At 37.6% G+C, this 13,923-nt stretch overlaps 1 protein-coding gene across 4 annotated transcripts in view; it reads left to right on the forward strand.

Annotated features, from left to right (window-relative positions):
* smap1 (small ArfGAP 1) overlaps positions 1 to 13,923 on the forward strand; it is a 121,097-nt gene that overhangs the window by 55,359 nt on the left and 51,815 nt on the right. For all 4 annotated transcript variants that reach the window (XM_017464052.3, XM_047154130.2, XM_017464055.3 and 1 more), the window contains one exon: positions 4,975 to 5,055. In XM_017464052.3, coding sequence (XP_017319541.1) covers positions 4,975 to 5,055 — 81 coding nt within the window. The remainder of the gene's footprint in view (positions 1 to 4,974; positions 5,056 to 13,923) is intronic.

Below are 13,923 nucleotides of genomic sequence, written 5' to 3' on the forward strand. Positions count from 1 at the left end.
GTCAGTTAGCAGTTAAAAAAAAAAAAAAAATATATATATATATATATATATATATATATATATATATATATATATATATAATCTGCTATCTCTGCTTCTCTATTACTTGTCTATTCCCGGTTCTGACAAGATTAGAGATGCACCGATACTGAATTTCTCAGCCGATACAATAACCGATTCAGAGTGATATCGGCCGATACCGATAGTTATGCCTTCTTTTAAATTAATAATAATTAATTCCACAATTCTGAAAGAAATTCAAATAAAAACTTTATTCTCTCCATTTCAACAAGTTGTTTCACAGTAACTGGTCTCATAAACAGAAAACACTTTACTCTAATTAACATTAACACATGAACTAAACTCTGAAGATAAATTAAGATTTCTTAACTTATTGTATGTTATTAATTCATATTAACAGAATTAATTGACTGAATTCTAAAAATCCTCCTGTTAGTCTCACATTCACTCACCACAAACAAAATAATTTCCACTTCATCACTGAACATCAAACTGGTAATATATAATCTAAACTTTTTTATATATTAAACATTAACTGGATATGAAATATACTACTCTACAAATATATTTTTCTGTGCATTATATACTTTTTGTCAACTCATCTTCATTTAAATCTTTCAACTGGCGCTTTAATTCAGCACAAGCAGCTCGACAAAAAAAAATTGACTCGATGCCGAAACTCCCGCTTCACTGCTGCAGCGTCCGGTGTAAAATGTTATGTTAATGCCTCTCATTCTAATACATTATAATTTCCATAGCTCATTCACAGGGATTTGTCTGGCAGATGCTCCATGTAATCTAAGCACAATAATAAATAGACCTCAAATGTGCTGTTATCTAACAAAGGAAAATGTGATTCATATGGTGAACCTTTCCTGTAAGGAGAAGTTTATTCAGCGTTTATGGAAGGAGAGTGCCGTGTCAGCGCTTTGTAACAATCACGTTTTCTGCCACTAGAAAGTCTAAAGAGGCGAACGTTGTATTTCCTCAGTACCAAGCTGCGTTCTTACTCTCATTAACTTCAAGTGAAAATGAGAGAACAAATGTACTATAATGTAAGTGTTATCTTGTTTTGCAGATGTCCCCTAACAGTGAATGTAACTGTACTGTATATAGGTAACAAGTACATGTCGTTCCTTAATAACTAAACAGTTGAAATCATTACCAAATCCCAGTGATATGAGAGATTTTTTTTTTTTTTTTTTTTTTTTTAAACTTTTAGTTAGCTTGAATGAAATATTCTTGTTACTTTTAGAGTTATCTATTTCTTTAATCTTTAATATTGTCTTTTATATTGCTTCATTTCACTGTAAGCTACAACATGTAGGTTACTATTCAGTCATTTATTTCCTGTAGAATGTTAGCTGTCAGCTTTTCAGAAAGAAAAGAATGTGCTGTAGTGTCCTGAGACTTAAATAGACAATCTCTGATTGACCATCTGATTGACGATTCTCTTCTAATAATTACACCCCACACGTCAAGCCATTAATCAGTCAAGCCATATTTGTGTATAACACAACGTGTTACTGACAGCGTATCCTTCAACCATTTGAAGTTCAGTGAGTACACGATCAATGTGAATAAACAACCCATGTCACAGCCACTCACTCTGTCCTGCCTGAAGAGGCTCTTAATAGAGAGAGAGAGAGAGAGAGAGAGAGAGAGTTTGTGTAAATGCAAGAGCTAAGCAGGCCAGAAGATGATCAGGGACCGTCTGGTCCTGTCCTGTCACTCTTGAACACACTCTCACACACATCTTGGGCGAGAGGAGGATAGACACTGCACTGCAGACTCGTCACACACTGCATTGTTTTGTATGTAATGATGCTGCTGCAATGAAATCAATCACAATTTCTTAGCATTGCTGACAGCTCGGAAGGGATGGATTTTTCTTTCTTTCTTTCTTTCTTTATTTATTTATTTTACAGTTATAGCTGTACATGACATCATATGAAATGTGACATTGTTGTCTTATTGTGTATCTTCCATTCTTTTAATTGCAATACATTTGTAGGACTGAAAGCAAAATTGTCCAGAATTGCTTGTTTAGCTGCTTTCAGTACTGAGAAGAGGGGGGACCCATTTCTCTTGTAAGTCAAAGGGCACTTGTGGAACCTGGTCACTAAAGTGTGTAAATACATGTGCTGAATCAAATTTACAAACGCTGGAGTGTAGCAACTTTTTTAAAAAATCAACATATTTTTTTTAAAAACCAGACCAAACCTGTATAAAGCATCTCTGCCCTAGGATCAGTTTTGCCCTCTAAATAAACAGGAGGATGCTGATCCTATTTCAGAACACAGACAAAGGCCTCAGAGCAGCACTAAACCAAAATGTTCATCCACAAGTTGAGGGAAAAAAAAAAAAAAAAACCCTCCACTCTAAGGACCGCTGACTCCTTTTTTTCTTTCGAGGAGCACGGATAGGCAACCTCATACTTTGTTCTCATGGGCCCTGGGTCAAAGGCAAGGGCCTCAAATCTCAAACGCGAACTAGACTTATGTGATTAATTAAACATATACATAAAATTTGCATCCTTAACCAAACCAAAAATCTAGGCTTTTGATGTTAGGAAAACAAAATATTTTAATTCTATGAAGATTCTCTCGAGAAAGAATTTTACAGAAAAGTTGGAATTTGTCATTTCTTTATTGTTTAATCAACAAAATAGCACACACTGTTATAAGGGAAATATTTTATAGCCGTTATCCAGCTTAAAATCTAAAGGAAATCCACCAATAATTAACCTTTAGGGAAATTCCTCTGTAATATGACTATATCTAATAATAAGTGATGGTAATAAGCATGTAAAATGTCATGGATGCAGATAATGAAGAAATAGATTGGTTCTGAATATGGACAAATATGGGGGGGGGGATAGTTTTCAGAATACAATGTGGTTTCACGTGTTTTACATTGTAAAAGTATGGTTTCTGAAGGAAATTGACACATACAGTATTGTGCAAAATTATTAGGCACTCTTTCATAGATGTTTATGGCTTTTGTTTTATTGAGTCAGTTAAAAAAAAAACATTTTAGATTTAGATAGTTAATTTTTCAATTAAACAATTTACTATTGCTGAAAAAAAGTTTGTCAGTAAAGAAAGTAACTAATTATGTAATAAACCACATTTCAGACAAAAAAAAAAAACATAATGAAGGCTGTCATTTTACTTCCAAAAACTTAAGCAAGTGTGACTTTCAAAACCTCCAGGCGAGCTGTGGCAGATTCTCCAAGATGCTTCAAAACACTTACCAGCCAACTTCCTTATAAAACTGCACAAACTGTACCCGAGAGTATTGATGCATTTTTAGGAAGCAAAGGGTTACAAGACCAAATATTGACTTTTTTTTAAATTTATTTTAAGTTTAATACAGTTTATTGCTGTAAATTTATTTCTTTCTTTTTCATTTTTTGAAGGCATCTCTGCATACAGCGTTTCATTTTTGTACTGACTTTTGCACAGTACTCTAGCCCCAAATGACAAACTATACACTATGCACTTACATTATGCACTATGTACTCTACCAAGGGTAGTGTCATCTCAAATGGAACACTAGTGATTTAGTATAAGCCATTTCCCAGTCGATGGCACTTGGGGTGAAATGCACGTAATGCGCAACCGCTAGTTTAGCAGAATACCCAGAGTCGACGAAAAATAATTTCTTCATTTTACTGTTTGTCAGCGTTACCTTTTATGCCCAACATGACCTTTTTTGATTCCGAGTGAATTTGAGCCAGCGTCAGCACCTGGTAGCCACGCCCCTCTTCTGCTACGTAAGCAAAGCTGCGACCACTGAGTGCATGGCAGTGTTCGACGTTCCACACTTCATTTCTTTCAGTTGAATAAGTGCATCATTCAGGTACTACTTCTTGTTGGAATCTTGTTGGAACATTGCTCACACTATTTATACTGCAAAATTTCGTAGAATAGTGTGTAAATATGCGATTTGGGGTGCACCTTGTCTATCACAAGGACGCATGAAATTGGCATTTATATTTATTTGGAAACAGCTCCTTTTTTTTCTTTTGCAGATAATGAGGTAGTTGTTTATGGATGAAAGCAGTGAAATGTCTTTCTTTTCTTTTTTTTTTCTTTCTTTTTTTTTTACTAGAGTGTAAGTGAAGACGTTCGATGTAATTCATGCATAAATCTGAAAAATCATTGACATGACCAAAATAGTTGTTTGTACATGTAATGTCTTAACAGATTAATAGATTATCAAAGGAGTAGTACACTGCAGGTCTGTGGTTGGAAATGTGTGCATCTGGAGCCGTGGCTGTAGCGAGGGTTGGATTGTGCGTGAGTGCTCTGTGTAGAGGCAATCGATAGTGCAGCTCTGTCAGCATGCATGGGGAAATGGAGTAATCGAAGTGCTCATAAAGTGCTTCAAGTGGCTGATCCAGGGTTCTAGTCTTTGTCTAGTGACGCATTACAGCCTTCCAGCTATCTCATGATGTCGGACCACTTTCGGGCATTTTTTGGAAGGTTTTGTCTCATTTAGAGAATTCACTGGGAGCCTGTGTAGTTCAGTGGCAATGGGAGCTCTTTATAAGCCTGATGTTAGTCATAATAACTCTGCTGGACAGCCCTATTTATGTGCCCATTCAACTCCCATTAGAGCAACAGACTTTAATGACCATCTACAAAAAAAAAAAAAAAAAACACTTCTCTTTAAAAGTGGAGAACAGTCCTGCACTCAAGCTGTCAAAGCTTTAATAAGGTTTAATTTAGTCTGAAATTAGTTTGGGCTTTATCTGACCCAGTCTTTTATCCCCTGTGGACACCTGTATTAAAAAAAAAAAAAAAAAATTAAATTACAGCATTTTCAACATGATTTTGTGTGTGTGTGTGAGAGAGAGAAAGAGAGAGAGGGAGATAGTATGATCTGATGAAGGTCTAAATGCATCCAGCCCTGCTGACACCCATCTCTATCCCTTTGTCATGACAGAAGGAGAGAGAGAAGAAGAAGGAAGAGAAGAAGAAAGAAAAGGAAACTGATAAAGGGAACAAGCCCACAGTCTTTGACAAGGTAATTCATCACTCATTTGCTGACTTTAAGGCCCTGTCATGTGCCGTTGTAGTTTAAACGACAACAAAAAGCACACAGTAAGTGTGCTAAAGTGAAATGGGATGGATGATGATGTTTTTTTTTTTTTTTTTTTTTTTTTTTTTTTTAAAGAGTGTAATTGGCTGGGGGTGGGGGAAAAGCACAGGCTCACAGTCTTACTCTGACCAAGTCTCTATTGTTGGATTGCATCAGTTACTCAGGGCTGTATAAAAGCTCAAATGTACGCACAACTCTGGCATGAAATATTTAGAAATATCATTATCTACAGTGGTGGACAAATCATAAATTCATGGGTGGGATACTGTAGTTGGCTAGTTCAGTGCAATAATAATATGTTCAATATCGAGTAACTGACATATGGACAAAAATAAACACGATATTAATTTCTTGTTTATAGAACTGATGTATAAAATCAGTGTCACACTTGCAGTCATGATGTTGTACTGAATATCAGAATAGCTGTGATTCGGCCGCAGGTAGTTATAGCCACGCTGATATTCAGTACAACAGCATGACTGTGAGTGCGATATTGCTTTTATGCATCAGTTTTTATAAATAAGAAATCAATATCGAGTAACTGACACATGGGCAATAATTTTGTTCATTTGTGTGCCGTCGGTGAAAGTATTCCCAATGAAGCCTCATACAACACTGGATAGAGCGTTGTATGTTGCCATGCGATGTACAGACTGACAGAGTGTAGTAAGTGTTAGTAAGGGTTTCAGTCTAAAGAACTTTTGCTAGAGTTGGGATTTTATGCAGTGAACACAGACAAGTGGAGTGATGGGCAGTGAAATGAACCAGTGATGCTATACTACGTATACCTACGGATCTAACTGATGTATGATGCAGTTTATGAATTCCCGCTGAGGGAACGAGTCTGTGTAGTCAGTCATTACACTCTTTTTACTTTTCTAATGTAGCATGTTGTGTTTGCACCCTTGACAAAAATCAGGAAGATTTGTCCAGTAGAGTTTTCAAGTAATCGTAGGGTTGGCGGTTCGATTCCCGGCCCACGTGACTCCACATATCCTTGGGCAAGACACTGAACTCCAAGTTGCTCCCGATGGCAAGCTAGCACCTTGCATGACACTGCTACTATTGGTGTGTGCGAGTATGGGTGTGTGTGTGTGTGTGTGTGTGTGTGTGTGTGTGTGTGTGTGTGTATGGGACACAGTGTAAAGCGCTTTGTGGAACTGCTAAGGTTAAAAAAGTGCTATATAAGTTCAGACCATTTACCATTTTCTGTAGGAGCATGTCCCAAGGAGTTTATTTTAGCATCGTTTTATCACATAAAAGTGAGAAAAACAACATATTCGACTTTCTTACTCTCTCGATACACTGCTTCTCAGCAAGAAGCCTTAGCAATTTCTGAATCCAGAATGACATTACATGAGTTTCCTATAACTTCCAACATGACGCGAGTGCTGTGTGGTTAAAAAAATAAATAAATAAATAATTAAATAAATAAATAAATAATAAAATTAAAAAAAAATTCAATACAATAAAAATTCAAAGCTGCTGGTCATACAAAGAACAGGTTTACTTTTAGAGGAAAAATGTACTATTATAAACCTATATTTAACAATCAGCAGCAGATTTTGATGGCTGGAATTAGCCTCGCTGATTTGAGCCGTTATTTAAATGTGTTCTGTCAAAGCATTGGTAAAAGCCTGTCAGTGTTGCCTGCAGGCTCCCTTTCACCCCTCTAACATGTGTGCAGCGAGAGGGAGAGGTGAGGAGAGGATTTCATGTGGTTGTCAGGGTGCACTGTGGTGGTGACTGACAGGTAGGAGGTAAAGGTCCAGCGACCAGAGAATAAAACAAAAGCGATATATTTCACAACACTGCAGAATTATTTACTGTTTTTTGTGGTGGTGGTGGTGATTTTTTTTTATTTATTTATCTCTTGTATGTGAGAGGGGGGAATACTTCTATAATTTAGAGATATTTCACTTTGACAGTGCTAAAGCCTGTTCTCCGAAGATCCACGTCTCATTCTGTTTACTGGCAGTGGATATGGCCATCACAATTTGTTACTTGTGGGTGCTGCATAGGGTTTGTCCAATCACAGGGAGTCCCAAACGTCTCCATGTGCTTCCCATGTTACCTGTTAAAGGCCATCTCAACCTTGCGACAGCTTCCCGGTCCAGCCATGAGAATGATTTCAATATGGTCTTATATACACATACAATATGTGTGTGTGTGTGTGTGTGTATGTGTGTGTATATATATATATATATATATATATATATATATATATATATATATATATATATATATATATATATATAATATGTGTGTGTGTATATATATATATATATATATATATATGTATGTATATGTGTGTGTGTGTGTGTGTTACTTTCCTTTATGTAAGGAGACTTTTGGGACACCCTGTAGTTTTGCAGTGTTCGGTGAGTTGTAGCATCGTAGCTTCAGATGGTGTCTTTGTATTCTTTTCTGTTTCTATCTGACTTTTGTCTTTGTGAATCCTGTATTTTTTTTGCAGCAGCACCAGTGTTATAAATTACTAACATTGCCTGGAGAGCTGAAGGACTCAAATCTGAGCTTTGCCTCAGGTCTGGGCTGGATTTGTACTTGGATTTGTCTCAGTCTTAGGCATTGATCTCGCTAACCATGGTCTCGACTGAGGGTTTGAAAAGATCATGTTTGTGTCGCCATTTCTTTTCATCTGCACAATGATTAGTCTATGTTTCTTCTACAAGAACAGTGACCCAATGTATGAATGAAGCCGTTTGGTTAAAGTAAAAGTGTTTAAAAATGGTTTGATGGTTTTCTCTAATCCAACGGTTTCCCGTTCTTTTTGGGCACACAACCCCAAATGGACATTTTATGAATTTAAAAAAAAAAAAAAAAAAAGACAAGTAATAGCCCTAATAAAAATTCTGCTTGTCACAAGTGCCTGGGTTACTGATTTGTTCCCCTTAGTGTTATGTCATCTATATAAACAGTGCAGTGTTCTAGCCAGTGGAATTGAAATAGATTAACTGATTAAAAATAATAGAAGCGTCACAGGTCTCTCTCTTTAAAGATTCTCCATCGAGGTACAAAATGTCACCGACTTTTATGTATCATGCTGTTTTTGGAAAATATAAAATGTCAGCTTTACCCACATATCTGATGAAAAAGAAATGCATTAAGCCTTGTGTGATGAAAATGATATTATGTTTTAAAAGCAGCAAGTGGTAATTCTGTTAAAAAGAGACACATAATGTATGCTGGAAAAAAGGAATAAAGAATAGTTTTTTCTAATCATATTTTGGCACCGTGAATGGAAATCAAATCGTGAGGAGTCTAGAGATTCGCACCTCTATCTGCCAGTGTGCTACAAAACAAAAAAGAAAAAAGTTTGTGATCGGTGAATCCGGCACTGTTGTGGATTTTATATCAAAGGCACTTAATACAGGCATGAAATTACAGTATGATGCAACGCAGCGTTAAAGTGCTTCTGTTATTATGGATGTTTCTGTTTGCTGCATTTGATGTATTCGTTCTTCCTCAACTTTCATTTGCTTGTCGGTGGGATTTAATCTCCATAAATATTTCAGAGATGGGCAGTGTTGGAATCAAGTAAGTGCAAAACCTTGCAATGATTTTCCTAACCTTTACTGTCACCCCCACCCTGTGTGGGTGTTCTTCCTCACTTGAGGTTATAATCGTTCCCTGCCCGATCTCAGACTGGAGGCTGTGTGAATGCAGTGTGTGTTGTACTGTCCCCGGGTCAGTGTGTGAATTGATTAAAATGGCGCTCCGCCTGTCCGTGTGCGCTGGAAGCCGTGCTGATCCAGTGACAGCAGTGAATAGTGTAGCATAAAAGACAGAGAATGGAGGATGGTCGTGAAAAAATAGTAGGCTTTTGTAGAAAGCTAAAAGCCAACAGCGATGGATAAGAATCTCTCGCCTGCAGCATGTGTGTTAAATGGGCAACACACTTTTCTTGGAAGTAGCTGCTTTTGCTCACAGAGAAGAACAGGAAGACACAATGTGTGAAGGAGGTGTTTTTATTTGCTTCAGATACTGCCGTGATGTGTAGAAGCCATGCTTGTGTGGATTGAGTGTTGTTTGTGTTGGAGCCAGTCCCAGTTGGTCTTGAACAGACTCAATGTAATTTGCTGCAGCGCTCCATTTATCTGATCTGTGCTTTCAATCAAGCTTAGACTGCAACCTGTCACTTTGATTCCCACAATTGTTATCCTATTTTCAGGTACGAGACATGTGTTATCAGCCAAAATGACATTCATGCCAATGGATTGGATCAGAAAATGTGTTTTCAGTCCCAATACCAGTTCCATGCTTCAGACAAATCTGATACTCGATATCACACTGGTGCATACCTGATGTCCAGTCCTCATTGGTGACGCACAGGATGCTTCAATCCCTGACACATTTCCATGGAAGAAATTGAAATTGTGCAGTACACTGAAGAGCTCATGCGATATAACGGCTTGTTGATTTTGATCTAAACCAAGATTTGAGTTTCTAATTCCAGTCTGTTCCTGCACTGAATCGATTTGAACCTATTTCCAAGCGCACCTTATCCAGAATCCGAGGCTCTTGATAATCAGCTGGAAGTTGGATCTCTCTTCGGCATGTCACTTAAACAGAACAACACGAGCGAGCGCACGCCAGTTTAACTGACCAGGTTTACTCATTTCAAACCCTTTAATTCAGTTCTTCGGCTGTGCGTGCAGAGTTGATTAGAATACCTGGATTGAGTTGTCTGAGAGAATTATGCGATCTTGTATTAATTGGAATGGGCAGATATATGAAGACTCAAAACCATGACTAGCAAAGCAATAATTGGCTAATCAGAGCAGCACAGAACCCTGGAGAGACGCCTCACAATTATTTATTTATTTTTTTGTGGCGTGCTCAAAATGTAGTATGATGTGTCCATAATTAAAAATGTAACCAATATTTCCTTTATTAGTTTTATAATGTACTATCTTGCATACTTGTTAAATTAAAGTGCACCCAACGTGTGTGTACTCTCATCTAGAGCAAATGTGATGTAATGGATCAAAAGATTTTAAGTATGTGCAGTTCATGAAAGAACAACATCCAGATATACCGTATGTAGTCCTATTCGAATAATCCATCGCCATCTACTTAAACCAAGCTATAACCTATTTGTTCATTTTCTACTTTATATTATGACCGTCCGTTTAAATGAACCAAATAATTCAAGAACTTCCAATAGCGAAGTGATAAAGCGACGCATATAATGTGTCTTTAATGCTTCTAAATGTGTGATCTAATCTTTGTTATGGATTCGGCAACAGTCAGAACAAATGGGTGCTTTTAAAATGGTCAGCAATCCAATCTAGAGAATGCAGTACTCCATGTACTAAAAAAACAGGGTCTGGGTAAATAAAGAGCAGGGGAAATCTGAGACTAGCCAGTGTCTGGAGCAAGCAACAAAGTGCATCATGGGTGAATCATTCGGACATGGACCTGTTGCTGTGCATTAGTAAACCTGGAATGTCCTACACTGGATATCCTACATCCAGGTCGATAAATGTTGGAATGCAGTCCAGATGTAGACACAGCATCCAAGTACTTGGCTAAATGTTTCAGCCGAGTTAATAAATGTGTTTATTTTTTAAAAAATAAATAAATAAAACATCTTCTGAACTGGAACCATTGTGACTTCTGTAGTAGATCCTGTGTTCCAGCTTATCCAATCAAATGACATTACATTTACGGCATTTGGCAGACGCCCTTATCCAGAGCAACTTACATTTATCTCATTTATACAACTGAGCAATTTTATAGTTAAGGGCCTTGCTCAAGGGCCCAACAGTTGTAGCTTGGCAGTACTGGGGCTTGAACTCCTGACCTTCTGATCAGTAACCCAGAGCCTTTAACCACCGAGCCACCACTGCACCAATCACCTGTATTTAGCAAGTTATTTAGCTGAAGACAGCTCATTAGACCAGAGACTAGCTACAGGGCAAGAGAGGTTAGGTCAGAAAGGGGAGAGTTACTGGGGGGAAAAAAAGTCAATGATGCAGACAATGTTTAAAAATAATTGGATAAATAAGTATGTGGTTATTCTCCCCATTTCAGATTCTGTGGTGGTAAGAGGTAATGTGAATCACCACTACAAAACAAAAAAATGAAAGTTTAAGCTTGTGCCTTATTTATATACCTATAAACTCAGCAAAAAAAAAACATCCCTTTTTCAGGAGACTGTATTTTGTAAAATCCAAATAAGCTTTTCAGTTATTTATCAGAAAGGGTTTAAACAATGTTCTCCATGCTTGTTCCATAAAGAACCATAAACAATTATTGCACATGCACCTCTGGAACAGTCCTTAAGACACTAACAGTTTACAAGCGGTAGGCGATTAAAGTCAGTTACACTAACTTGGACACTAAAGAGAACTTTCTACTGACTCTGAAAAACACCAGAAGAAAGATGCCTAGGGTTCCTGCTCATCTGCGTGAACATGCCATAGGCTTGCTGTAGGGAGGCATGAGGACTGCAGAGCAATACACTGCATTGTCTGTAATGTAAGACGCCTAAGACAGTGCTACAGAGAGACAGGAAGGACAGCTGATCGTCCTTGCAGTGGAAAATGACATGTAACCATGTGTCCCCCAGATATGATGGAGAACTTGCTAATGCCTTGGAGTAACATCTCACAGCAAGAACTGACAAATCTGGTACAGTCCATGAGGATGAGATGAACTGTAGTACTCAAAGCAGCTGGTGAACACACCACATACTGACTGTTACTTTTAATATTGATGACCCACCTCCCCCTTTGTTTAGGGACTCATTATTCCATTTCTGTTCGTCAAATATCTGTGAAACTTGTTCAGTTTATGTATCAGTTGCTGAATATTTTTATGTTGATACAAATAATTTTAAGAAATTTGCTGGAAATAAAAGCAGTTGAATGTGAGAGGATGTTTCTGTTTTTTCCTGAATATATTAATAATTAAGGACTAAACATTAAAAGTTAAATTTTTGCCATTTAGGCAGGCTTGTTTCTTATTTGGACCTTTTAGGAATTTTACCGTCCCCTTAGAATTTATTTGCATGGCAAGGCCAGTTGTTTGTTTTTGCTGAAGACTTAGGGGTTTTAGATCAAGAGATGAATATGATAAGAGAGTTTAGAATTTCAGCGTTTAATTCCTGGTATTTATATGCAGAAGATTGAAGCCCAGTTCACACTGCGCATTTGTTTTCAACCACTGAACATGTTTAATCAGCGTTTGTCAGGTCATTTAATATCTGAGCAGTGTGGTATGACTTTCTAACATACTCTGACCTGGGCACGAACCGTTGCCATGACAATGAGGCAAGCGTCCCTGCAACCTCCATAGAAACAAAAGCTTGTGTGCTAGGTGCTAGGCGCACATTCTTTTAAATAGACTGTTTCTATTTTTTTTTTTTCCTTGCATGTGAGGGCTAATTGTGTGCCCAGTATTCAATTTTTTTTAAACAAAGTTGGGTTTATGATAAAGACTTGCCTCGGGTGTTCTGAATGTTTGCAGGACTACTAGACAGATAAAATATAAGACATTTTGGCTACCTAACATGAGACTAGGCTAGTTTTGTGTCGCTAGCCAAGGAGACGCACAACCAAGCTATTACTGTATGGGTTTAATTCAATTCAATTCAATTTTACTTGTATAGTGCGTTTAACAATGGGCATTGTCTCAATGCAGCTTTACAGAAATAAACACAGGATTCAGATTTTAAGTGTGAATTTATCCCTATTGACCTCGCCGGTGGCAAGGAAAAAATCAAGATGATATGAGGAAGAAACCTTGAGAGAACCCATCCTCATCTGGGCAACAACGGATAGTGTAAAAACAAAGTTCGTTATGGTTTATATATGAAGTCTGTTTTGTTGAACTAGTCCACTGTTCATTAAAGGAGTCTTGAGTGCAGAATTGTATGTGGTAATTGCAGTCCTAACGCCATAGTAGTGCCGGCTCAAATTTTACCTATTACCTGAAGACACTTAACATAGAAACAGATACTCACATATTCAGTTGGAGCAAGAAAAATAAGACACCAGCCGTAAGTGAGAAGAAGCACGGGTCCAGGTTTATTCGTTCCATTCCACCACACGAGATCCCCACAGTTTGAGACGTCTCAAAAACCACAGCTGAATCTCTTCTATTTATATGGTTTTCTTAGGGTCAGGATGACCCACACACCAATATGTTTAGAGTTAGCTGTCCCAGAACACCATTACGTATGTTAACCCTTATCTTGCAGGTGCAGCTTGACTCCAAAATATATTTTGTTTTGTTTCCCTCTTTAACAATAACCTGACCTTGTCTGTGTCACTGTGGCTGGATTTTCGTTGAGAACGGACACTTTAAAACACACCATCTCAACATTGAGTAAATTTTATGTTTGTTCTACATTTCTTTTTTTGTTTGTAGTGCTTGCGTGTACATTACCCTATAAGAGTTTTTCATGAAACAGAATATGAAACAGATTAATTTCTGTTTTCTGCATACACACCAGGCTTCTCTCTGTGTGTGTGTGTGTGTGTGTGTGTGTGTCTTAGGTGAACATCTGTTCATACAGTCCACCAGCCCAGTGAATTCTCAATAAGATTACATATTACTCATACTAGGTCTCCCTCGTGTTTATTTCATTTATATTTTATATACAATAGTAGCAACCGTAGTCCCAGCAACCACAGCGAAAATGTCCATGTGAAATTGAGGTCCCAAACCATTTCCACGGACCTTCAAGTGGCACCATCCTCAGCAATCTCTAGGCTGCACTGCTTGGAGACTTAAACAGTGGCAGAATATAGCCTCCAGTTTATG

This window comes from Ictalurus punctatus, chromosome 3 (genome assembly GCF_001660625.3).
Source record: "Ictalurus punctatus breed USDA103 chromosome 3, Coco_2.0, whole genome shotgun sequence".
Taxonomy (NCBI): domain Eukaryota; kingdom Metazoa; phylum Chordata; class Actinopteri; order Siluriformes; family Ictaluridae; genus Ictalurus; species Ictalurus punctatus.